The sequence below is a fragment of the Cyprinodon tularosa genome, unplaced genomic scaffold, assembly GCF_016077235.1.
Source record: "Cyprinodon tularosa strain WSP-4 unplaced genomic scaffold, ASM1607723v1 ctg1519, whole genome shotgun sequence".
NCBI lineage: Eukaryota > Metazoa > Chordata > Actinopteri > Cyprinodontiformes > Cyprinodontidae > Cyprinodon > Cyprinodon tularosa.
In genome coordinates this window covers 94,734-122,174 of record NW_024038353.1, presented here as the reverse complement: position 1 = coordinate 122,174, position 27,441 = coordinate 94,734, and the positions used below count along the sequence as shown (strand labels likewise).

Below are 27,441 nucleotides of genomic sequence, written 5' to 3'. Positions count from 1 at the left end.
AGCTTCAGCGATGAGACCTGCTGGGTCTGACTGCTCTTTGCACCAGAAAAACGATCTAGAAATAAGTAAAAATGTCTTAAATCAAGTGTAGTTACCCTTAATTTGAGCAGGTAAATGAGATAGTTTGCAAATGAAATGAGTTTTACTCTTAAAGTAAGATATTTAAATAAAATACACTTGAAATAAAACAATGCAATTGTGTTTTCCTTTTTTAAAAGTAATTTGTCTTTTTCCATTGGCAAAATGTATCGTTAACCTCCTCAGTCAAAAAACAAATACAATTATTAAAAAAAAAAATTACTTATCTATATTTTGATTTCTTCCAATGTTGGCTTCATTTTGACTACAGCTTCCTCTAAACGGCTTTAAATGCAAAAGGAAGACATTTTAATAGAGTCCCAATTAAAGTTTATACATATATATATAAAACCTTTTCACAGACTGCAGCTTCACCTTGTCTTTGTCCTTTAGGATGTCCAGCATGCTGGGGATTTCTGCAGGCCTTGAAACCTCAACCATCTGCTCATCTTTCTTCTTCCACTCCTCTCTTTTATCAGCTCTATGGAGGAAAATGTTCCCTGCAGTGCTGGCCCAGGTGGAGGAGGTGGAGGAGCCCCACTAGCAGCAGCTGGAGTAAAACATGAAGCAAAGCATAAAAAGATGTAGCTCAGGTGGGGATCTGCTGCCATCTAGTGGAAACATTACAGGAGAACGTTAATAAATCATCAGTTCATGGAAAACTGAGAAAACAGTAAACCTTGTACCTGACAGCAGCATCTTTTCCTGAGCCATGACAGTTTGAGCTGTCTGAGTTTCCAGAGCGTTGATCTTCTGGGTCGCCTCATCGTTTGGGAATGATGGACCCTGTGGATCAGGAGGGCCCTCATAGAGACCAGGCAGGGACCTCTGACAGGAGAGGGGTCTTCTCCAAGGTCCAGGCCTCTGGGCTCGAAGCTTGGATATATTTTTATTTAACTTCATTACAACAGAGCAAAGCAAAGCAGTGAAGGGGAAGTGACTATTATGTTTGTCCTGTCACAGATTCTTCCACCTGAGCTGAGAATCTCTGCAGCTCCTCCAGAACCTCCACTTTTATACTGAGCTCAAATTGCAACAGGTGGACTTTGTCCTAAAGTGCTGATTTGCAAAGGCAATAGATTGTCTTAAATTTCATTTCAGGGTATCAGTGTATAGACGTCTGAACATTAATGGACGCTGCAATTTTTAACCTCATTTAGCAAAGAAGAAATAAAAAAGACTTTTCATTAAGAAGCACTACTATGGGATGGTTTATGACCTGTAGTCCCAATCAAACACCAAACTTTGAGAAAATTAACAAAAATGTGAGAAAGATATAAATGTCCAATGAATCGACTGATTGTTGACAGCAGCAAAATATTACAGCAAAAGTGGTCACACCAATGTGGACCTGAAGAAGTGCATAAAAATAACAGAATAATGACAGTAAAAGAAAAATAAAATAAACAAATCAAAAACTGTACTGAACAGTGTTTTTACAAATATATAATCAATATACAGCTGTGGACATTTTCACAGTATATATATACATACATATATATATACATATATATATATATATATATATATATATATATATATATATATATACACATATATATATATATATATATATATATACACATACATATGTATGTATATATATATATATATATATATATATATATATATATATACACATACATATGTATGTATATATATATATATATATATATATATATATATATATATATATATATATATATATATATATATATATATATATATATATATATATACATATATATAGTATTAACAAAATAAAAATAAGTCTGAGTAGCAGTGCTTTACAACATACATACACTCACCGGCTACTTTATTAGGTACCCCATGCTAGTAACGGGTTGGACCCCCTTTTGCCTTCAGAACTGCCTCAATTCTTGGTGGCATAGATTCAACAAGGTGCTGGAAGCATTCCTCAGGGAGTTTGGTCCATATTGACATGATGGCATCACACAGTTGCCGCAGATTTGTCGGCTGCACATCCATGATGCGAATCTCCCGTTCCACCACATCCCAAAGATGCTCTATTGGATTGAGATCTGGTGACTGTGGAGGCCATTTGAGTACAGTGAACTCATTGTCATGTTCAAGAAACCAGTCTGAGATGATTCCAGCTTTATGACATGGCGCATTATCCTGCTGAAAGTAGCCATCAGAAGTTGGGTACATTGTGGTCATAAAGGGATGGACATGGTCAGCAACAACGATGCTGCTCCACACGTCACTGAGCGAGGCTGTTGACCTTCCCAAGATGGCGCCCGTAATTCCTGCGCCGCGACAGTCAATGCGGGGTCTGCTCTACGCAGCAGCTGATGAAATGAAACTGAAAGTTTTTCCGTTTATTTCCTTCAGCCTCCATTTTAAGTCGCAGACATCTAGACAGTAACCAGGGTGAGTTCTAACAATTTCTATTAAACACATTCTGTCCGTTTTTACATTTTTCTTTGGCTTCATGTCTGATATGTACCTGGAGGAGGAGGAGGAGGTCAGCATTGAATGTGTTCATACTTGTTCAGGGTTGCGGTGAGGCCTAGAAGAAGCAGCCCATCCTGAACCACCATCAGAACGGAATCGTCCTTTATTTGCCAGTTAAACATTTCGTCCCGTATTGAACCAATAAGGAAGCGATTTGTTCCTTGTTTTCAGAAATGTCTGACACACATATCTGTCAAACTAACATCAACACGAACACAGTTCACTTCAGTTTATTTCTATAGGGTGTAACTTTGGGATAAACGTTGGTGGGAGGGGGTCTAAGGGTGGGGGGCTCTAAGGGTGGGGGCTGATGGACCTACAGCTGCTCAACCTGAACGCTTTCAACAGGGTTAATATTTTCCAAAAATGAGCTCAAACATATTTATTGAATGATTTCCTATTGTTGAGAATACAGAGAGCCACAATACTCTGATATTTCTAGTTATAGACAGATGCCTGCCTTTAGTGCTTTATTTATAAAGGGACCAAAAACATTAATGTATAAAAGGCCATATGATGGGGCTGCATTTCAATATATTCAGACCCAGATGGTTCCTGCTGGAATCAGGTTCCTCTGGTCCTCTACACACATCATGGGAATCAGCTTTCTGCTTTACAGGACACTAACTGGACCTGAACCACTGGGAACTGACTGGTTCTGGTTTCTCTCTCAGACTGACTGAAGTCCAGAAGATGGAAGATTGGGATCTAAAGGAGGACAGAGCAGAACCTCCAGGATCCAGCTGTCCGTCTATGAGGAGTGACCGGTCCAAAGATTGGAACCCTCCAGAGTTCAGTGCAGAACCTGGACCCTCAGACATAAAGTAAGGAACGAGTTTCTAACTGATCCATGTAACTCTGCAGAGATAGAACCTCTAGAATCTGAACTGGTTGATCTTTAGCATCTAAATCCAAAGTTACTCTGTCCTTTCTTTTCTTAAAAGACAGCAAGAACTTCATGGCATGGATGAGTTCAATAAATAAGATAATAAATAAGTTCATAGATTAAGATGAGTACAAGGAAATCCAAGCTAAAAATATATAAATATTAAATCAGAGAGAGACGTCTCACCTTTGTCAAAGCTCTAAGTTAATTACATGAGGTAGTGAGTGCTCTCACCTTTAAAAATATCTTTGACGTATTTTTATCTGGAAAATCCTGTTTCATCAAGTAACCTCTGAAACTGTTGATGTTAAAGTTGACATTTGTGTTTCATGTTTCTGCCTTGTAGGATATTCGTCTTTGTTAGAATTGCTTTGCTCAAAAAAAGCACTTGAATATGTGTTGAAAGTATTTAGTGTAAAGAGTACAAGAAATGTTTCCCAGATGTTTGTGTTAAAGCTAAGCTGGCTAAGTGTAAAATGTTCTGATGATATTCAGATACAGATATTTGTCAGTGATACAATGTTACAATACAAAATACAAAAACAAAGAAAGAAATCAAACCAGATTTATGAATAAAGGTTCTTCAGAGAGAATGGAGGAAAAGTGAACCTTGTGTGGAGAACTTTGGTCTAGCTTCACATGGTCACGCGTTGTGAGGACAGCACATCTTTAGTTTTTCTTTCAGCTTAAAGCTAAATAAACACTGGAACTTTAAACCTTCTGCTTCTCTGCAGCAGTTTGTGTTCAGAGCTTCTTCTTCTCTGGTTTTTATCTCAGAGTTTCTCACTGATTGATGTGATCTGAATAACAACATGTTTGTGTTTCAGAGGTCAGAACCACAGACGGAGAGCAGAACCTCCAGGATCCAGCTGTCCGTCTATGAGGAGTGACCGTTCCAAAGATCAACAACCAGACTTCAGTGCAGAACCTGGACCCTCAGACCCAAAGTAAGGAACCAGTTTCTAACTGATGGATGTGACTCTGCAGAGATAGAACCCCTAGAATCTGAACTGGTTGATCTTCAGGGTCTCACTGGTTTGGACTTTGTTCTGCTGGTTTCTCATCAGCATCCAACAGATTACTGACAGGTCCAAAGTCATTCTCTCTCCTTCCAGCCTGATAAATCCCAGAAGTTGTTCAGATGTGAATCTAAATGAGCAGAGATAGAGACTCAGTGTGTCATGAATCAGCACAATGGCTCAGGTTCCTTCCAGCAGGTGGAACTGGGCTGTAGAAGCAGCCCTCACTGCAGCGGCTCCTTGGTGTCTTTGTCCTCACAGTCCTACCTGTGGAGCTGCAGGTTGGGTCCGTTCAGAGCTTCATCATGTTGCTCAGAAACCAGAACTCTCCCAGCAGCTGTTCATCTGCAGCTCTGTGGAGTCTCTTTCCTCCCAGCATCAAACAAACCTTAGCGTCACCCTGCCTCTGATCCAGTTCAGGTTCTATTGGGGTTCTGGGTGGATTAGTGATTAGTAGTCCAGACTGACTCTGTGCTCCAGCTCAGCTCACTGGCTGAACTCCTCCTCCCTCCACAGTTCATCTCGTCTAGAATGAGCTTCATCTTCCAGTTAATAAAATGAAGGATCTCAGAACAAAGCTGGAAGAATCAATCAGGTTAGAGATCTACAGAACGCCTCCCAGTGAAACCAGTTAATTCTAACTGGGAGCCTCATTAATCCCAGTTTGGATCAATAATAGACAGAAACTAGTCAGACAGCAAAGAGACGGTTCTGACCCAGCTTCTGGTCCTCTGTCTGTGGTGGACGTTCATGAACATCTTCATCTTCAGTAGGACAGCCCCACCCTGTTGGTAGTGAACTATTTCAGTGATGAAGAAATGTCTCCACAGACGGAGGAAGAGGAGCGAATCCCAGAGTGGAGAAAGATCCAGAACCGGAGCTGGACCGCTGACAGCCAATCAGAGCAGCTGTGCAGCAGGTAAGACTGAACATCTCCAATCAGAGCTTCCTTCTATCGTCTCTGTTGAACCAATTCCATGTCTTTAGTTGATTTGGAGATTCAAGCTTTTCAAAGTCTTTCTGGGATCAATTATTCCAACTACATCTCAGTATTTCCAGCTGCTGTAAATGTTCCTTCTGTGTTCAACCCAACAACCTATTGGGTTTGCTGAACTGGTTCTGTTTTCAGCCCTTTGGTCTAAATGCATTAAAGGAATAGTACACCCAAAACATGATTAGCCTTCATCTTCTACTCACCCCCATGCTGAACAACACTCTAGAGTACTTTTTTGATATCTCAAATGCATCTGGAGATCTGGGAGGCTTCTTGCTGTCTGCTGACATTCAAATAATGGAGGTCTATTGTGCCCGAGGCAGAAAGGTCCATAAAAGTCCACAAAAAACTTGTCAATATTCCTCCATACTGCTCGTCCAATGTATTCCAAGTGTCCTGAGTGGGTAGCGTCCATAATTTACTCGAAACGAAGTCATTTAGAATGTTTTTAGAGCATAAACAGTAGTGTATAGGATTTCCTGAAAGCGCGCGCCTGCGAGTTCACGAGCCTACGGAAACCGTGGCAGACCAAACCAAATGAAAGTGCGCATTCAGCGTCTGCTCTGCCGATAATGCAAGCGTAGAAGAAGAAATTTGCTGTTTACCTGTGCAAAGAAAGAAACAACGAAAGAAAAATGTCCGAGGACTTCAGTGTTGAGGAAGAGCATGAGTTCTTTGCCGAGCTGAATGCGCTTTTTCGTCTGGTTTGGTCTGCCGCGGTTTCCGTAGACTCGTGAACGCGCTTTCAGGAAATCCTATACACTACTGTTTATGCTCTAAAAACATTCTAAATGACTTCGTTTCGAGTAAATTATGGACGCTACCCACTCAGGACACTTGGAATACATTGGACGAGCAGTATGGAGGAATATTGACACGTTTTTTGTGGACTTTTATGGACCTTTCTGTCTCGGGCGCCATAGACCTCCATTATTTGAATGTCAGCAGACAGCAAGAAGCCTCCCAGATCTCCAGATGCATTTGAGATATCAAAAAAGTACTCCAGAGTGTTCGAAGGCCCGGGAGGACGCCGGCCAGACTGCGCGGCTCGAAAGGGATGAAAGGACCTCGTCCCAGCCTGGTCTCGAGCTCTGTTCCTCCGATCTAGAGCAGGTCCCCGGACCGATCTCTGACCTGGTAACAGACCCTGGGGCTCAGTGGGAGAAGGAGAAGGCACTAAGGACCTCCGTGAAGGACCCGCAGCTGCCCAGGTGCTTACTGGCTGGCGATCACGTCTGTGAAGCCCTGCCAGCTGTTGCCTCGTTCTAGAGGCCTGAGCCGTACGGTCCAAGGCGTCCAGTGCCGCTGAACCAAAAAGCTCCCCCGGGACCACAGGCAGGGCCCGGAGGGTCCTCCTACAAGGCTCAGTTAGTGGTGACTGCGCCAACCAGACCTGGCGGCGAGCATGAACCAGTGTGGAGAGTGTGCGTCCAAGTTCCCTCGTCATAAGAGCAAAGGCCTGCAGAGATGCATCAACCAGGCCTTGCGTGGCATGATCCAGCGGAACAGATTCCAAGGAGGAAGACAGGGCCAGCATAAGATGGGAGAGAGAGTTCCCAATCCGGCCCATGCGGGCCCCAGAGTCATAGGCCTTACAGAGAAGGTCGTCGGTAATACGGCACTGAGGACGCGGACAACGGGCATTGGGCCGCAAGGCCTCATCAGGCGGGATTATAAGAGAGGCAATGCCCGGTTCCACCGCTGGCATCTGCCCCAAGCCAACCTTGGGTGCCTCCTGCATAGCTGCCAGGACCCTGCCATCCGTCGTCAGACGTGAAAACGCCTTGGTGTCTGACCAGCAAGCATGCAGTTCCCGCACATACTCCGCCGAGGGAGGAACCACAAAGGCAGTCTCTGACCTACTGCGCCTAAAGAAGGCGCTGGAAGCCGCAGGCTGGGCCTGAGGAACACTAATCTGTAAACGGGCAAGAGCCGTTCGAATAGCGGATGTCACAGACTCCCCCGTATCCTCCTGGGAGGCAATGGAGTCCGACCCAGAGGCCCCGGAGCCCAGCTCCGGAAGGTCCTCACAGAAATGGGTGCCAGAGGCCGCCACAGAAACAGCATCGTCGTCATTGACTGACGTTTCATCCTGCTCGGTAGGGAGAGCCGTGCCGCGATCACCAGCAGTCTGAAAGGACTGGAGGAGGGCTTTCATTTGGGCCAGCTCAGTAGTGAGATGATCCACTCTGGTGGACAACCTCCCTGCATCGGTCCGTCTAGCACGCTTCGTCGGTACCGAAGGTGCAGCCACAGTAGATCGTTTGCACACCGCTTTCTCCATCGGCAAACGAGCACGCGGCGAAGCGCTCGCCCAGTCGGTAGGCTGCTCCAGTGCAGCCAACCGATCCAGTCTGACCGACCGGGGCATGACGCGACAGTTGGGGCAAGCGTCATCTGACAGCGCCTCCCGGAGATGTTCCACACCGAGGCAGGAGGGACACAAGTCATGCCCGTCATCCGGCTGAAGTGGAGCCAGACAGGTCGAGCAACATAAATTATCCAGCATCATACTGCTGAAAGGCGTGATCAGCCTGCTACCAAGGACAAGTCAACACGAGCAGGAAACGCTACTGGCGACTCGTTGTAGGAAAACCCCCGCAGAGATTCCAAACTCAGCGTGAGCAGAAACGCCACTAGCAAATCGATTATTAACTAAAGATGAACTCAGCACGAGCAGAGACGCCACTGGTGAGTTTAGGCAAACAAACTATAGAAGAACCCAACGCGGGCAGAAACGCTACTGGTGGGCTTAGGCAAACAAACTGAAAACAACTCAGCGCGAGCAGAAACGCCACTGGTGAGTGTAGATAAACAAACTATAGAAGAACCCAACGCGAGCAGAAACGCTACTGGTGGGCTTAGGCAAACAAACTGAAAACAACTCAGCGCGAGCAGAAACGCTACCGTGAGTCAAAAGAGCCACAAAATTAACGTGGCAAATCAAAGCGAACAGTAAACTACTGCTGAGAAAAGAACGAAAACTTACCAGTCACCGCAGATCTGGTAAGGTGAAAGCAGCTTGTGCAGCCCCTGGAGGGCGAGACTTACCCGCAGCTCCGACCAAACCCGGTCACGGGGCTACCAGCAACAAGCAGCCAGGAAACTAGTGGTATACACAGAAGCAACCAGCTTCACACGACCACACTCCGGTACTCAACACACCTGCGCGCGAGAAGAACAAAAGGGATTGATTGCCGGGTGCCACGTGACTATATAGAGTCACGTGGGTCCCCGGCAGGTCACAGCTGACTTTGTTGTCATTAATACTCGACCTGCGCATGCGCAAGAATGATCATTCAGTGCTTGAAGCACCGCCTCTGGCGGTCAGTAGGGATGAAATAGAACTTCTCCTTTAAGCTGGAGGTCATTTTGATGCATGAAAACAAAAAGGTAGAGAAAGCAACCTGCTGCTCTGCTGCTTTTCCAATAATAGGGAAGGAAAGTCTGAGAGACAGAAACCTGGTTTCCTCTGACAATAGATCACTGATTACAGGATAGATATTTCTATTTACACCATGGAGTCATTCTAACAATTTTCTAAAGGACCAAATCAGTCCCATGTCTTTTCCAGTCTGTAATTATCCTTTTAAAACATCCAATCCCGTCTCTGAGTAAGAAATGCCATTTAAATGTGAACACTAGCTGCTCCAATGAGCTCGGTGTGGAACAGGTGAGGACCAGGATCCAGATGAGATGCAGGACACCTCCTCATAGAAGAAAGGTCAGTTAAACTGGGCGAAAATATTGCACAGTATATGCAATTAATAGACACAGTCTGAACCAGGAACACCAGACGATGAGGTTAAGACAAATATAAGACTGCCACAGGGAATAAACAGGAACTTAAAGACATGCAGACGTAATTAAAGAACTATGGACAGCTGGAATAAATGAAGGATGGAGAAACCAATCAGACAGAGAACTGGCAAAACCAAGAAACAGAGAACATGGACCATGATACTTTCTCTGCTAGATTAGAGCATTTCCTCTATTTTTCTTAATTGATGTTGGAAAATGCTGAGGAAACCTTTTTCTTTCTCTCTGCCTCTTCTGGAGCTGCTGTGTTTGTGGCAGAAGGTTAAATAAAACCGGTCCAATGATGCTAAAGAGTTGATGTTGCTGAAAACTGCTACTGGTTGCTGTCAACATTTCTTGATCTTCTCTGCTTTGGGAATCAGATCCTGACAGTGAACAGATACTGAACACAAAACAGAGATGAACAAAGATGCTGTCTGACAATTGAACAAGGTTCTGGTTCTGAGGACAGATCGGATCGTTAAGCATCTGATCAAGTGAAGGAGGAGACCTTCTAATGATAACACCTCCTGATGTTCCAGATGGTTTGGTTCCAACTAAATCAGCTTTTTTCCTTCAGTCGTCTTTTCTTCTGTGTTTCAGCAGATGTTGGTCTGCAGGAGGTTCTAGAGAAACATAAGATCAGTCTGAGGAGGAGATGTGAACGTGTGGCTGAAGGAATTGATGAAACAGGAAGTAGAACCCTCCTTAACAGGATCTACACTGATCTCTACATCACTGAGGGACAGAGTGAAGGGGTTAATACCCAACATGAGGTGAAGCAGCTGGAGAGAGTTTCCAAGATCCAGAACCTCCATGATTCTCCAATCAGGTGCCACGACATCTTCAAAGCCTTCCCTGACCAACATGGAGCCATCAGAGTGGTTCTGACCAACGGCGTTGCTGGTGTTGGAAAAACCTTCTCAGTGCAGAAGTTCACTCTGGACTGGGCAGAGGGCTTGGAGAACCAAGATGTCAGTGTGGTGGTTCTGCTTTCCTTCAGGGAGCTGAACCTGATCAGAGATCAGCAGCACAGTCTTCTCACGCTGCTCCATGTTTTCCATCCAACCCTCCAGAAGCTCCCAGCAGAGACACTGGCTGTCTGGAAGCTTCTCTTCATCATTGACGGCCTGGATGAAAGCAGACTTTCTCTGGACTTCAACAACAATCTGCTTGTTTCTGACGTCACACAAAAGTCATCAGTCAATGTTCTGCTAATGAACCTCATCAAGGGGAACCTGCTTCCCTCTGCTCTCATCTGGATAACTTCCCGACCTGCGGCGGCCAATCGGATCCCTCCTTCCTGTGTTTCCAGGGTAACAGAAGTACGAGGCTTCACAGACACCCAGAAGGAGAAGTACTTCAGGAGGAGGTTCAGTGATGAAGAGGAGAAGGCCAGCAGGATCATCTCCCACATCAAGACCTCCAGGAGCCTCTTCATCATGTGTGGGATCCCAGTGTTCTGCTGGATCACTGCTACGGTTCTGGAGAACCTGTTGACCACAGAGCAGAGAGGAGAGCTGCCCAAGACCATGACAGACATGTACTCACACTTCCTGCTGGTCCAGACCAGGAGGAAGAGGAACAAGTACCATGAAGGACATGAGATGAGTGCACAGGAGCTGATGGAGGCAGACAGGGAAGTTCTTCTGAAGCTGGGGAGGCTGGCATTAGAACATCTGGAGAAAGGAAACATCATGTTCTACCAAGAAGACCTGGAGCAGAGTGGTCTGGATGTCACAGAGGCCTCGGTGTTCTCAGGAGTATGTACAGAGATCTTCAAAAAAGAGAGTGTGATCTTCCAGAAACCAGTCTACTGCTTTGTTCATCTGAGCATCCAGGAGTTTCTGGCTGCAGTCTACATGTTCCACTGCTTGACCAGCAGGAACACAGAGGTGGTGGAGAACTTCCTAGGGAACAACTATGGTGAATTCATGGAGGACTTCATTGACAAAGTCATGGAGAAATCCCTCAGGAGTCCAAACGGCCACCTGGACCTGTTTGCTCGCTTCCTTCATGGCCTATTTGTGGAGTCCAACCACAAACTCCTAGGCTTTCCAGTGGGTCAGATGGAGACCAGTCCAGGAACCATCCAGAGAGTCATCAAAAATCTGAAGGAGATGAACACTGATAGAATCTCTCCTGATAGAAGCATCAACATCTTCCAGTGTCTGATGGAGATGAAGGACCTCTCACTATTTCAGGAGATCCAACAGTTCCTGAAATCAGGGAAGCAGCTCTCAGAGATCCAGTGCTCAGCTCTGGCCTACATGCTGCAGATGTCAGAGGACGTTCTGGATGAGTTAGACTTGGAGAAGTACAACACATCAGAGAGAGGACGACTAAGACTGGTTCCAGCTGTGAGGAACTGCAGAAAGGCTCGGTGAGTTCAATGATGTCAATGATGTCAGATGTCTCATGGTGTGATGCTAATTCAGCTCTATTGTCCTCCTGGTTCTTCTTCATGGTTCTAGTTGCTTCTGGATGTTTTTGCTCTTTAACTTCTTCCTTCATTCTTTGGACTATTTCAACCATTCAAACATCTAAATGTTCAGCTTCTTCAGGACAGCTCTGCTGGAGCTTTTGGTGTTTTGGGATTTGAATTATTTTTAAAATATTCCACTTTGGATCAGTTTACATCTTCCATTGAAATGAATAGAAAACCTTCAGAATGTAGAAAATCTGTGTTTTCTCTAAAGATCCATTCAGCCAGAGATGCATCAGAACCTTTAAACACCTCTTCACTCATTGGGCTGTTAGCCCAGAATTCACCTTTTTAGTCTCTTTGACTGTTTTTATAAAATCACTGTTTGATGGAAACTTGGACCATTCAGATCAATCCCTGCATTGCTGCTGTTGCCTTGGAGATGAGTTATTTGGAACCAGAAGCAACTTTTCTTCCTGCCACTGATTTCCTACTGAGTTTGTAAATTAGAGCCAAAATGTATTGATGTGTGTCTGGTTTCAGAAAATGTCATTTCTGTTGGAGTCCTAGTTTCTGTCAGATCCTCCCAAAGCTCTGAGAACTCTGCTTGCAGAGTTTGGAACCATTTTCCTCATTAACACTTCATCTGCAGCCTTTGTTGAAGCTGTTAGATGTCCTCCATAAAGACCTGTAGAGACATGAGCTTTAACACTTTAGACATTCCAGCCTCTTCTAATTACTGGGAGAACTTTCACTGCTTTCTGCCTTTGGAAATTCTCAGTGACATACTCCCCATAATTGGGTTGTTAGAAATAGGGTGATGCTTTTTATTGGTGTTTTGGTCCATGGGGTAAATTTTTGTATTTTCTTGCCTTTTATTTATAAACTGATGAAGGGGCCTTATTCTAACATTTTAGTCTCTTTGACATTCAATTAATGATTTTTAAGGACAGTAAAAAAAAGCAGTTTTGATCATTGAAATGAGAACCACAGACTAAACAATTACACTGCATTGCATTTAGTCTGCAGTGTTGCAGATCAAATTAAATAGAGTGAACCACTGACTGTCACCATCTAAAAGATAGACTGCCCCACATAATCCCCAACACCCACAGTTTAACACCAGAGGAGAAACTAGGGTGATTCTTTAAACTATATACCAAAACATTTAGAGTTCTAGCTGCTGAACCTAATATTAGTGACATATTGAGCCTTGAACATCTTGAACTAGTAGCCAGAAGTGCCAAACACTGAACATCAGTAATCCTCCATTCCTGTGATCAAATAATTACTCAGCAAACTACATTAAATGGTAGTGAGAAGCTAAAGCCCCCTCATACCTTGATGATTTAGCCAGCGTATGCCTGACATCCCAGAGTCTTTTACAACGCTAGCATACACTGAACATTCTATGTGCTTTTTCAATTTTGGGCGTATGCATAGAGTATTCATAAAGATAAATTATATCCAAAAACAGGCTAACTTGTGCATAACGCACGGCAGCATGATGCCCATGAAATCTGAGAAGCCAAGGTCCTGAGGGGGGCACCGATGCGCCCAGAGACGCCTGTCTTGCATAAAAAGATTTCTTTAATCAAAGTATTAACCTCGCCTCCGTTTACCTCCTGCCAAAAAAAGAAAGAACAAATAAAAATGTGTAAAAAGAAAGAGGGTTTGCAGTCGCAGCAGACTCAGCATCATGTCTGCAAGGAATTTTAAAGGGAATTTTGTTGGTTGTAGGTGTGAACGCAGGGAAGATCCATCATACTCACCTTCTGGCTCACCATATGATGGGGATGTAGTCTGGAGGAGAACTGACAATTTGCTCCTATGAACCCACTTTATACCAAAACGCTCCCAATACGCCATTATATAGCTGTAAGTTGGAAACGCGTTTAAGTGCTCATCTGAAACAGGTCAGATACGTTGATATGTGTTGGAGATAAGTTCTTGATAAGTTACACATAAGTTATTCAATGGTTAGTCATAGGTTTTGGATAAGCTAGACACCACAACTTAGGAGAAACTTACATTTAATGTATGTCAACGATCAGATAACTGACCTGAAACTTATGGCCCACGTTTGAGCACACGCTGGCATAAGTTAAGATGCTGTCCCTCGAGGTACCTGCCATACGTCTATGTGTGCCATCATGTTTCTGCGTGCTCATAACTTATACAAAAAGTACCCGTAATTTAACAGACATATGCCAGCATTTTTACAAGATTTTTGTACGTCAAGCATACACTGGCTAAATCGTCAAGGTGTGACAGGGGCTTTAGCGGGTAATAAGTCACATCATTTCATTGAATGGTTTGTCCAGAAAAGGTTTTTGTGGTTCAGCGCCAGTGTGAGTGCCATCTTGTGGAGGAATAACAAATTGCAGATACAACTCAGATTTAAACATTACATATCAGTTCTACCTGTGCCAGAAACTCATCTCTTTCTCTCAGAATTTGACTTTAGATAGATTTAATTGATTTGAGATGATTACAGAAGCAAACACTGACAGTGAATGCTGCTGGATAAATAAAATCCACCAGTAAAACAAACATCAGATCTGTTCTCAGCACTTTGATCTGTTATGAGTTACTGGGGCCTGCAGTTCTACTGCTCTGATTGGCTGCCTGGAGTTTAAATTAGATGGATCAGAAGAATTTGAGGAGCAGTACTATGGATATGTCCAAGTTTATACAGATGCCTAAAAAAATTCAAACCTCGATAGTGGGGTGTTCCAGAATTCAGTATTAAAAAATCTAAAATAATTACTAATGGAATATCAGTTATGCAGTGGAGATTATGACAATCATTTTGGCTTTAGGATGGATTGAGGAAATTCATCCTGTAAGAAGTATAATACGTTCTGATTCAAGTTCATCATTATATTCCATATTAAATAATCATTCTATCAGTAGACCAGACATTTTATGAGAAAATAAATTTTTGATTTGTAGAATTCTTTTTATATGGATACCATCATATATAGGAGTAAAAGGAAATGAGTTGGCAAATAAATGTAAAAAACAAGCTATTGAAAATAGCTATATTGATATATTGATACCATTTAGTAAATTAAATCTATTATTAAACAAAAGGTTAAGGAAATATAGCAGAAGAAGTGGGAAGAGGATCGAACTGTAAGTTGGCTTTACAGTGTTTGAAGAAAAGTTTGTACAATGAGAAGAACAGGAAGAAAAGAAAAAAGGAAACCATTATATCCAGATTCAAGGGCGTAGGTTTGATTTGAACTTTGGTGGGGACACTATTGGTCGGGTGTCATTGGTGCTGCAATATGCGTGCCCATTTTTATGCTCGATGTGGGCATCCGTACTGATAAGACGAATTCATTGTTAAAAGAGAAAAGCATCATTTTGCTACATTAATAAAAATGTTATAAGCTCTACACTCATTAGATGCTGTTTATCAATGTTTGAAGTATCACTGGCTCTGATGAATGTGGAATTAGGACTGTTTTCCACTTTGTAAATGGTTTCATTTGCATGACTAATAGAGAAGGTAAATACAGTATTTTCTTTTGAAGATATACAAATTGTGCAGAGTTAAACCCCACTCTTATATTTTACCTACTATGCTCTCTCTGTATCAAGCAAAATAATACATTCATTAAAATATTAACTTCACTATAAAAGTTGAACATCTGGGCTGTAGTTACTCTATATAGCCCATTTCATGTATTTTATCTAGGGCTGAAAAAATGAATCGTATTAATTGATTATTTCAATAATCGTCAACTAATTTAGTAAGTGATTCATCATTAACTGGTGAATGGAGACTATAAAACATAATATAAATGTAAAATAAATGTCCCTTTCCCCTATAGAGCAATCAACTTAGATCAGTAATTATACCAAAATTGTAACAATACTATATATATATATATATATAATATATAAGATAAAAAAAAAAATTTTGTCTGTCAATATTCTCCATCCAGAACTCCTCATGTGGAAATATTTTAATTTCACCTGGTTTATTTAGACATCACCTGAAGCACTGAAGGGCCAGCTGCTTTACCTACAAGCTGCCCTGCATCATTATTACTGGATATCTGTGTTTCCTATAATCATATAATGTATAACTATGTTTTTAATAGTAAAGGATTAAATGTAACACAACCTTTTATCATTGTCCTATATTGCTTACTGTCTGACTGTTTAAATAGCTCCTTACTGTATGTCTATTTTCTTTTTTAGTGGAATCATCTACAAACACAACACTAAGAATGAGCCTAATTGTACCGTATTCAAATATAAAATAATTTTTAACAATTATAAAAGACAATATAACACTATCTTATCTGTAATTTAACATTATCCAAAATAAACAGCCAGATTCAAGCATTTTTACCAGACAGTAATGTTTGTACTAATTTACTTATAGACTGTGTGGAAATCTATGTAAGATAAAATCAATGTTTATATTCTTCCTTTGTTTGTTCTTGTCTTTATCCTATTTCTAGAAGTATAAATAGTCAATTAAATTACTATTATTATGTGGAACCCTAATTATGCTTTTTAAATGATAAACAGCAGATGTTTAGGCCCCATTTCTTGTTGTTGTACTCTATAAGAGAAATAACACCTGCTAATAATTATACCTTATAACTTTCTCAAAGAGTCATAAAAAAATGAAAACAGTAATAGCAACTAAATATTGGTAAAAAGGAAACCCTCACATTTTCTTTTTTAGGTGGCTGTGGATAAGAATTAGAAAATGTTGATGGCTTACAGCCTTTATTTGCCCATTTTGTGTCTTCAGAACTCCTGGCTGACTCAGAATATTTCGCTTTATAAAAGAAAAAAAAAGGTTTTTGTTTTTTAGTGTACATGATATTCATTTTTTTTTATTGGGACTAGTTTTGTAGCCTAATATTTATTGTAGTAACCGCAGCATTCTAGTGTGAATAAATTTTCAATTTTGTGCTCCAAGCACGCCAGGACTAGAAAACAGCCAATCAGAGAGAGAGAAGGCGGAACCTAAGGCAGAACAACCAATGAGAGTGAAGTTAAACAGAGCAGAACAGTTCCATGCGCTGCTACATGAAAGGGACAGGAGAGACCAGGCAGAGGAGCTGCGAGAGGAAAAGAAGCCACTGCTGCAACAACTACTGCTGTAAATTATAAACATGTTGCTCACATCCAACTATTGGTAGGGACAATTAGGTCGGTTCAAATTTTTGGTAGGGACATGTCCCTATGGTCCCTATGCAAACCTACGCCCATGTCCAGATTACATTTTGGTCATACAAGGTTAAATTGTACATTATTTAAAATGGGAAAACATCCAACAGGAAACTGTGATTTTTCTTTTCAAGAAGAGACAGTAAAACATGTTTTGTTAGTCTGTTCTAAATATTCTGTTGAGAGAAGGGAATTAGTCGATTTCAAGAAAATAAATTGCAATTAAATATAAATAATATTTTAAAAAAGCTTTTCACTTCTAAATGTTTTTGTTATTTAATGAATTACCTTAAGAAAACAAAATTGATAGAATAAAAGATTTATTAACTTATTTATTATAATTTTTCCCTCTCCTTGGCTGACAGTTTTTATGTCTGAAGGTCCAGGAAGCGCCGCACCAGCCTGGCAGACTGTAGCAAGACTTTAAGACTTTAACAAGACTTTAGTAACACAAATTCAAACATATAAACAATTGAAACTAGTGTCAGTTAAAAAGTCACTGTTAAGGTAAAAACAGGTGTCAGCTAAAACTCATTAAAGGAGGAGCTTGTTAGATTGTACTTTTTCATCATAGATCTTGAAACACCTAGCCGGTGCAGCTTGAACACATCATCAGTGAAGGAGCCAGGGTCATAGGGTATTTTGGGTCTCTGATCTTCAGACACCCTCGTCTGGGCGACCCAACTGGGGTTGATCAGGCCCCAGTTTGTGTTCAAGCAGCTCGCTACTCCATGCATCTCCCCTCTTGATCCACAGCCACCTAGAGGCTCTTTCAGCTGCCTCACTGATGTTTCTGGTGGCTCTTCTCTCAAGCAACCATCTGATGCCAACAAGCCTGAATGCCTGATGCACAGTCTGCCTGAGTAATCCTCTGCAGCCCACTTCTAATGGCTCACAGTGGGCACTCCATCCATGGCATCTGCATGCCTCAATCAGCTCAAGAAATTTTGCTTTCTTCCTTTCTAAGCCTCCTCCATCCTGTCTTCCAAGGGGACTGTAAGCTCCAGTAACACAACTTGCTTTGTCGAGTCAGATGTTAAGACCAGATCTGGCCTCAGTGACATCCTTGCAATGTGCTCTTATTTACACAATTGAAACATATAAACAATTGACGTAAAACAAGTGTCAGTTAAAATGACTATTAAGGTAAAAACAAGTGTCAGCTCAAAATCATCAACCTATCACTAAGGGAGAGCCCAGACACACTACGGAGAAAACTCTTTTCAGCCGCTTGTATCCGGGATCTCATTTTTTCGGTCATGACCCAAAGCTCATCACCATAGATGAGGGTAGGAACGTAGATCGACCGGTAAATCGAGAGCTTTGCTTTTTGACTCAGCTCTCTTCCCCACAAAAGACCGGTACAGCGCACGCTTCATAGCAGACGCCGCATCAATCCGCCTATCGATCTCCCGTTCCATCTTCCCCTCACTCGTGAACAAGACCCCAAGGTACTTAAACTCCTCCACTAGGGGCAGTACATCCTCCCCAACCTGGAGAAGGCACTCTACCCTTTTTCGAGCTCAGGATCATGGCCTCAGATTTGGAGGCACTGATCCTCATCCTGGTCAATTCACACTCTGCTGCAAACCGCTCCAGTGAAAGCTGTAGATCACGCCCTGATGAGGCCAACAGAACCACATCATCTGCGACTAACAGAGATGCATTCCTAAGGCCACCAAGACAGATCTCTTCAACACCTTGGCTGCGCCTAGAAATTCTGTCCATAAAAGTTATGAACAGAATCGGTGACAAAGGGACACCTTTGGCGGAGTCCAACCCTCACCAGAAACGAGTCCGATTTACTGCCAGCAATGCGGACCAGGGTCTGACACCGGTCATACAGAGACCTAACAGTCCCTTTCAAAGGGCCCGGTACTCCATACTCCCGGAGTACCCCCCACAGGACCCCTGGAGGGACACAGTGGAATGCCTTCTCCAGATCCACAAAACACATGTATACCCTCTAGAATCCTGCTGAGGGTGTAGAGCTGATCCAGTGCTCCATGGCCAGGACGAAAACCACACTGCTCCTCCTTAATCAGAGTTAAAAATAATTTATTTTGAAATTCCTGTTTTTAGGAAGATTTTAAAGAGTATATATTCTTGGCCGTAACAAACGGCAGCATAATGAGCGCTCAGTTGGTTAGCAGCAGCTATGTAACCTGCTCAGGTTGTTTTTCCTCCATTAACTGCTCAGCAGAGCTGAATTGATCACATCCAGCTAAGCAGTCAGCTGAAGTCAGATTGTCTAAAGTTTACAAACGTTTTGGCCTTGGAGAATATTTATCTGTTAGTATTATAAGGGGATGAATGTGTATTTTCATATTTAGACCTACGTGTGTGTTTTCCATGTATACAGCTTACCCTGCTAACGTTAGCTCATGCTAAGACCCTAATTTGTGCTAACATGCTAACTTCTCCCATTTTCTTCATTCATAGAGGCTCACTGAAATGTACTTATTTTATGCTTACTCATACTGTGATCTAAGTGAGTAAAGTTTGCCTTATTCCTGTATTCTTCAGTTTTACGGTAGTTATGGAATGAGGACTTCATTAAAGGACTAGAAACGTCAAGCCTTGTGGTTTTTGGAGGGCTTCTAGCTAACCGTTATCTGGCTGTCTAGCCTTGGCTTTTCAACCAAACGCCTGGTAAAAGGACCCAGTTTGGTCCCTTTTGGCTGGCCTTATTTCCCGCTACATTCATTCTCCCAGTTTAGATGTTCTTCATCCTCCTCCTCATCATCACATCCTTCCCTCTTCCAGCCCTACTGGAGAAGCTTGTTAGAAACCATCACATGTTTGACATCAGTAACCTTGGCTGAGTTAAAGGAGGGAACAAGGCTTCACTCTCTGCTGATCTCACTGCTCTGCAGCTTCTCATCTCCAATGTTGGACATGTCTGTGGGGCTGTGGAGAGAGGAGAAGTTAGGAACTGATGATTATTAGCAACATCTGACCTGTAGAAGATGTGAAATCATAGGCCAGTTCAGGCTCTGTCTCCTCCATCAGGTTCATGTTTCATTTAGTGATTTCATCAAGTCTAAAGTCATAAAATAAGTGACTGGAGTCTGACCTGAGTCAGACCTCTGAGCAGTTCATTCTTCTTTCTAGAATCACCAGTAGTGTCCTTCATCCAGCTCAGTCAGCCTCTTCATCAGTTGCTTCAGTTCCTTTGAGTCTCTGATGCTGCAGCTCCATCAGATGCTGCAGAGAAAACTGAACTTTCCTTCACAGACTGATAGAAGATCTGCAGCATCTGACTGCAGATTCTGCTGCTGCTAAAACCTTCAGTGTTGTTCTGTGAACATGAAGCCTGAGCTGTTTGAACCTGTTGCTCAGCTTCTCTGTTTGTCTCTGTGTTCACTGTGGTTCAATGGAGCTTCTAACCAAAGCAGAGACACAGCAGGTCTGCAGCTGAACCAGGACCTGAAGAGACTGAAGAGATTCTCTATATGTAAACACATACACTATATTGCCAAAAGTATTTGCTCACCCATCCAAATTATTGGAATCAGGTGTTCCAATCACTTCCATTGCCACAGGTGTATAAATTCAAGCACCTAGGCATGCAGACTGTTTTTACAAACATTTGTGAAAGAATGGGTCGCTCTCAGGAGCTCAGTGAATTCCAGCGTGGAACTGTGATAGGATGCCACCTGTGCAACAAATCCAGTCGTGAAATTTCCTCGCTCCTAAATATTCCACAGTCAACTGTCAGCTGTATTATAAGAAAATGGAAGTGTTTGGGAACGACAGCAACTCAGCCACGAAGTGGTAGGCCACGTAAACTGACGGAGCGGGGTCAGCGGATGCTGACGCGCATAGTGCGAAGAGGTCGCCAACTTTCTGCAGAGTCAATCACTACAGACCTCCAAACTTCATGTAGCTCAAGAACAGTGCGCAGAGAGCTTCATGGAATGGGTTTCCATGGTCGAGCAGCTGCATCCAAGCCATACATCACCAAGTGCAATGCAAAGCGTCGGATGCGGTGGTGTAAAGCACGCCGCCACTGGACTCTAGAGCAGTGGAGACGCGTTCTCTGGAGTGACGAATCGCGCTTCTCCATCTGGCAATCTGATGGACGGGTCTGGGTTTGGCGGTTGCCAGGAGAACGGTACTTGTCTGACTGCATTGTGCCAAGTGTAAAGTTTGGTGGAGGGGGGATTATGGTGTGGGGTTGTTTTTCAGGAGCTGGGCTTGGCCCCTTAGTTCCAGTGAAAGGAACTCTGAATGCTTCAGCATACCAAGACATTTTGGACAATTCCATGCTCCCAACTTTGTGGGAACAGTTTGGAGCTGGCCCCTTCCTCTTCCAACATGACTGTGCACCAGTGCACAAAGCAAGGTCCATAAAGACATGGATGACAGAGTCTGGTGTGGATGAACTTGACTGGCCTGCACAGAGTCCTGACCTCAACCCGATAGAACACCTTTGGGATGAATTAGAGCGGAGACTGAGAGCCAGGCCTTCTCGTCCAACATCAGTGTGCGACCTCACAAATGCGCTTCTGGAAGAATGGTCAAAAATTCCCATAAACACACTCCTAAACCTTGTGGACAGCCTTCCCAGAAGAGTTGAAGCTGTTCTAGCTGCAAAGGGTGGACCGACGTCATATTGAACCCTATGGATTAGGAACGGGATGTCACTTAAGCTCATATGTGAGTCAAGGCAGGTGAGCAAATACTTTTGGCAATATAGTGTATCATAACATGAAGATTAGGGGAAAATGTAAATCAGGATGTTTGTGGACTAAGATTTGAAATCATATTTTTAAAACAATAAGTACAGTAAAAACAGTAACTAAACTAAGATTCAATTTGAAATTAACTTTAATTCAGATAAGTTGAGTGATAACTGAGAGGAAAAGTTTGACACAACGAGAAAATAAAAATAAAAACACAACAGCTGAAACGTTCCTATTCCTTTTAGGCTCCAAATTTCTTGATCATTTTAATGATAAACCACAAAATATGAGACATTTTTTTAGCAGATGCATCATGTTGACAGGTCCGTTTTTAAACCCAGTTTAGTGAGTCAGTCAGTTAGAAACAACTCCTGTATCGGTCACATGACTTTCTGGAAACGACACGCGCACCGATACAGTGTTTAGCTCTATGGGCTCCACGCATGCACCGACGCATCGCTGTTGCTGGACCCATCACTAATGTGGAGAGCAGATGTTCATCAGATGATGACATCACTGTTTGCTCATCATGTTTTAGTCTGTGTTTATCATCCAGATTGTCTGATTTCATTAGAACTGACTTTATTTCTCCTCTAATCACAGACTTGGTGGCATTGTGCTCTCTGAGGCTGAATGTGAAGTTGTGGCCTCAGCTCTGAAGTCCAACCTTCATCTGACCGAAGTGGAAATAGAGAGGATCAGTGGATATAGATCCTTTGGAGACTCTGGAAAGAAGCATCTGTGTGAGATACTGGAGAGTTCAATCTGCAAAGTGAAGAAACTGAGGTGAGTTTTCTCTGTTTATTCAAACCAAATCATTCACTGATACTTTAATGCTGATTTTAATTCATCATTTTATTCTAATATATTTTCTATAAAAACAGCTGCTGTCCAAATGTCAGAATAACATTTCTCAGACTTTTTACCTTGTAAATGAATTATTTTCCTGTTCCAGATGTTCTAAATATTGAACTTTATTTTCCAGATTTCAAACTTTCAAATGTTTTGGACTGATGGACAAAAATGAGGAAAATCAGTCAAATGATGTTAAGTAATGATGGAGATGTTTCAATTTGATTTGGGAAAGATTCAAATGATCAGACAAGATAAGATGGCTTTATTTCTCATTTCTGATTCACATCTTTCCATCCAGAATGACATTTGGTTCCTCTAGAGTAGAACCAGAACGACAAACATGTTAGAATAACTAGAATAAAATAAGATGATCTAAAAACTAATGTTTAGGAAGAAAAGACAAAGGCATGAAATCTTTGTCCTGAAGCTGCTGTTCTGTTGGACCGGGTCAGAGAGAACCCGTCCTCTTCAATCTGTCAGCTGTCAGAGTCGCTTGGAGACACAAATACTTAGTTACTGAACTTAAGCAGCTTTTTATTTCTGACTTATTTACTTCTTATTTACTTCAGTATTTATTTTTCAGAATCCTTTTTCCTTTTCCTTCCTACATTTGAAGCCAAATATCTGGACTTTCTACTCCTTCCTTTCTCCAAACTGGCTCATTTCTTCTCTCCATATTGATAACGACATGACGTAAGAGCTGCAACAAAACAGGGAAAATCAGGAAGAGAATCTGTCCAGTTGGAGCCCAGTTAGTTTGTAGAAAAACACTGATAGAGACATGGATGAAGACAGGAGGCTGGAGACATTGATGGATCAGATTGTGAGACGCAGACATTCCCCGTCCATTCCCCTTTATTAGGGAGGAAATGTCCATGTTGATTCTGTTTGCAGCTTTAATGCTGTGAATAGCAGAGCTCTAAAAGGATTCAGCTGCTGATGAAGGACTTCTGTTCACTTCAATCTATATCATCCTGTCTGAAATTACAATGTACAAACCGGATTCCAAAAAAGTTGGGACACTAAACAAATTGTGAATAAAAACTGAATGCAATGATGTGAAGATGGCAAATATCCATATTTTATTTGTAATAGAACAAAGATGACAGCTCAAAAGTTTAATCTGAGTAAATGTAACATTTTCAAGGAAAAATATGTTGATTCAAAATTTCCCAGTGTCTACAGATCCCATAAAAGTTGGGACAAGTAGCAATAAGTGGCTGGGAAAAGGATATTGAGCAAATAAGGAACAGCTGGAAGACAAACTAACACTAATTAGGTCAATTGACAACAGGACTGGGTATAAAAAGAGCCTCTCAGAGTGTCAGTGTCTCTCTGAAGCCAAGATGGTAAGAGGATCACCTATTCCACCATTGCTGCGCAGAAAGATAGTGCAGCAATACCAGAATGGTGTTGCCCAGCGTAAAATAGCAAAGACTTTTAAGTTATCATCATCAACCGTGCATAACAACATCAAAAGATTCAGAGAATCTGGAACAATCGCTGTGCGTAAGGGTCAAGGCCGTAAAACTTTACTGGATGCTCGTGATCTCCGGGCCCTTAAACGTCACTGCACCTCAAACAGGAATGCTACTGTCAAGGAAATAACAGAATGGGCTCAGGAATACTTCCAGAAAGCATTGTCAGTGAACACAATCCGCCGTGCCTTCCGCCGTTGCCAGCTGAAACTCTACAGTGCAAAGAGGAAGCCATTTCTAAGCAAGCTCCACAAGCTCAGCCGTTTGCACTGGGCCAGGGATCATTTAAAATGGAGTGAGGCAAAATGGAAGACTGTTCTGTGGTCAGATGAGTCACGATTTGAAGTTCTTTATGGAACACAGGGACGCTGTGTCATCCGGACCAGAGAGGACAAGGATAACCCAAGCTGTTATCAACGCTCTGTTCAGAAACCTGCATCACTGATGGTATGGGGTTGCATGAGTGCTTGTGGCATGGGCAGCTTGCATGTCTGGAAAGGCACCATAAATGCAGAGACCTATGTTCAGGTTCTAGAACAACATATGCTTCCATCTAGACGTCATCTGTTTCAGGGAAGACCCTGCATTTTTCAACAAGATAATGCCAGACCACATTCTGCAGCAATCACTACGTCATGGCTACGTAGGAGAAGGATCCGGGTCCTGAAATGGCCAGCCTGCAGTCCAGATCTTTCATCTATAGAGAACATTTGGCGCATCATAAAGAGGAAGGTGCAACAAAGAAGGCCCAAGACGATTGAACACTTAGAGGCCTGTATTAGACATGAATGGGAGAGCATTCCTATTTCTAAACTTGAGAAACTGGTCTCCTCTGTCCCCAGACGTCTGTTGAGTGTTGTTAGAAGAAGGGGGGATGCCACACAGTGGGAAAAATGGCCTTGTCCCAACTTTTTTGGAATTTGTTGACGCCATGAAATTTGGAAATAACATATTCTTCCCTTAAAATGATACATTCTCTCAGTTTCAACTTTTGATCTGTGATTTGTGTTCTATTCTGAATAAAATATTTGTTTTTGACACCTCCACATAATTGCATTCAGTTTTTATTCACAATTTGTTTAGTGTCCCAACTTTTTTGGAATCCGGTTTGTAGAACCAAACTAGACCCAGTCAGGATTTTTATGTTCTCTCTACCAACACAGAGAGAAAAGGAGCAAAATTAAACTGTTTTCTCAGCAGAGAAATTATTTAGAAGAATAAAGTTTTTAGACGTTTTTTTTTCATGCAAAAACTTCATTTTAATTTAGTTTTATCTAATTTTTTTCAGTAAATGAGTTCAATCAGTCTTTTCTTACACAGATATCTGTGCTTTTACTTCTGACAGTTTTGTTCCCGTAGTTTCTAGCGACTCCTCTGGGCTTTATCTCCATCTCAGTATGGTAGCAGCTGCGTACCGGTGTTATACTATATTCAGTGACCCTGGCCAAAGAGAGAATGTGTTCAGTGATGCTGTATGATTGGGCCAGCACAGTGTCAGTGAGGAAAATAACCAATGGTCCTTGGACTAGTGTTTATCACGTGCCGGGGTCACATATTCTGCTGGAATGTTTTAATGGAAAGTTTTAATCTGCATCCTGTTGAATTTAGCTAAAATCTTTGATACTTTATTCAGATTGGATCACTTCAGTCTCATGGATATCAGCTTGGCTTCTCTGGTCTCAGCTCTGGAGTCTAATCCATCCCATCTGACAGAACTGGACCTGAGAGGAACCAAGCTGGACCCTGGAATGAAGGAGCTCAATGGGTTTCTCCAGTCTCCCCTCTGCAAACTACAGACATTGAGGTCAGATGTAGTATATTTGTTTATTCTAATAACATTACAGTGCAAATCTCAGTGTGAAGGTCAATCAGCGAGCTAGTAAAGGATCAATAGGCTGATGATTAGAAGAGCAGGTTACGACTCTCAGAAGGAGGACAGACATGTTTAGAAAATAAAGGCCTCAGTTTGTCTGAAACTCCCCAACATACGGAGTGACTACTGGTCTGGGTCTGGGTTTGGGTTCTGCTGGAGTCCTGTTTGGGTTTCTATCTGCTTTGAGGAAAGCCCAGTTAGGAGAACCACATTGCTCTAGGGCCCGTCTGGTTTGTGATTTCTCCTTCTCTCTGCTGAAGTCAGCAGGTCTTTATTGGAGCAGCAGCATGTTGGCATTAATATCAATGAGAGCTCTTTAACTGGTTCTGTTGGACTGTTCTAACCTGCATCCTGTTGGATCAGCTCACATCTTTCTATTCTTTATCCAGGTTGATTGACTGTGGTTTGACAAAGATCAGCTGCTCTGATCTGGTCTCAGCTCTGAAGCCAAACCCCTCACATCTGGAACACCTGGACCTGATGTGGAACAACCTGAAGGAGTCAGATGTTCAGCAGCTGCAGGATCTTGTTGAGAGTCCAGACTACAAACTGGAGACTCTGTAAGTAGATGGTTGGAGTGAGTCCAGCTGCTCCACAGCTGCTCTGAACAGGACTGAAGTCCCTGCTGCTCTTTATCCTGGATGTGCTGCATCACTGACTGACAGCTGGTGGAGAGAGAGAGGCTGGAAACACTCATTGATCTCCTCTGTTCATCCTTCTTCTCTCTGCAGGGAGTGGGAATCATGGTGATCTTAGTAGAGGAGAGAAGCTGATCTGTGTCCTGATGATCCGCAGAGGTTGAAGCTGCAGCAGTTTGAGTTTAAAGAGACTCTGACTGGATCCTGATGATGAACTCTGAGTTTAGAGATTTTTCTCCTCTTTCTTTGATCCTGTCTGTCATTTAGTGTCTCATATTGTTTTTCTCTTTGGAACAATGGAGATGAATTTCAAACTAAGCTCCATTTAGTGGCTCCATGGAGGTTTGATCTGAATCTGATCAAACTGTAAAGTTGATCTTTTTTCTCTCTGATTCATTTTCAGCCTGTAACCCAGAAATCTGAAATAAAGCTCAATTCTAAAGTTTTCAGGCTGCATGTTTGCTTCATTGTGATGCAGTTTTTGGATGTTTTTGATTCTATTCCAGATGTGTTCTGCAGATGTTTGGGCAGCTCTGCTCATCTGATCTGTTGCTGCAAACAGCTCAGTGAGGTCCCACTACAACAGTTAGACCCAGAAAGGGAACAATCGTTCTGCTGACTAATGGCAGCTGAGATAAGAAGGATGGTCAGAGCCAGAGAAGGGTGCAGGTGGAGAAGGCAGGCACATCAACAGTTACTTATCATAAACTGGAGGAAATGTGATTGTGTTCTATTTTATTGTAAGTCATAGATGGGAAAGTTTTTCTTCTTTTTGTTTTTCTTGGTTTAATAAAAAGCCTTTTGTCATCGTTTGTCTTGTAGTATTTTCTGATGAATTTGGTCCCACACTTTGCTGAATAACTCAAAACGCATCCAAATTTTAAGTCTGTGCAGAACGTACAATGAGTGAGGGGCGATGGAGGCCGGAGAAGGCTGGACCTGTTTGAATCTATTACTGAACTCTTCCAGCCTCTTTATTTTCACGGTCTCAGCTGCTGAAATCAAACACACCCTATATTAAGTGATTCA

The 27,441-nt window shown here is 42.3% G+C and overlaps 1 protein-coding gene and 1 long non-coding RNA gene across 15 annotated transcripts; one reads left to right on the top strand and one right to left on the bottom strand.

Moving 5' to 3' along the window:
* LOC119779826 lies at window positions 1-2,821 on the bottom strand. Of its 5 annotated transcripts, none has more exons than XR_005280298.1 (3): window positions 2,549-2,821; window positions 431-628; window positions 1-55 (listed from the first exon to the last, which is right to left on the bottom strand). It is a non-coding gene; the product is annotated as an uncharacterized LOC119779826 (long non-coding RNA). The 5 variants fall into 5 exon arrangements; XR_005280296.1 differs by lacking the exon at window positions 1-55 and adding an exon at window positions 283-363 and having other exon boundaries at window positions 431-689; XR_005280295.1 differs by lacking the exon at window positions 1-55 and adding an exon at window positions 283-363.
* LOC119779824 (NACHT, LRR and PYD domains-containing protein 5-like) lies at window positions 2,329-26,859 on the top strand. Of its 10 annotated transcripts, XM_038279640.1 has the most exons (10): window positions 2,396-2,472; window positions 2,598-2,702; window positions 3,176-3,380; window positions 4,270-4,389; window positions 5,292-5,380; window positions 9,857-11,636; window positions 22,172-22,354; window positions 25,535-25,705; window positions 26,164-26,334; window positions 26,506-26,859. In XM_038279640.1, exons 3-10 carry the CDS (start codon window positions 3,250-3,252, stop codon window positions 26,522-26,524), a joined length of 2,664 nt encoding a protein of 887 aa, XP_038135568.1. In that variant the 5' UTR covers window positions 2,396-2,472; window positions 2,598-2,702; window positions 3,176-3,249; the 3' UTR covers window positions 26,525-26,859. The 10 variants fall into 10 exon arrangements, with proteins under 10 accessions (XP_038135560.1, XP_038135561.1, XP_038135568.1 ...); XM_038279635.1 differs by lacking the exons at window positions 25,535-25,705; window positions 26,164-26,334; window positions 26,506-26,859 and adding an exon at window positions 22,554-23,246 and having other exon boundaries at window positions 3,231-3,323; XM_038279631.1 differs by lacking the exons at window positions 25,535-25,705; window positions 26,164-26,334; window positions 26,506-26,859 and adding an exon at window positions 22,554-23,246 and having other exon boundaries at window positions 3,231-3,380.
* Window positions 26,860-27,441: the final 582 nt, after the last annotated feature.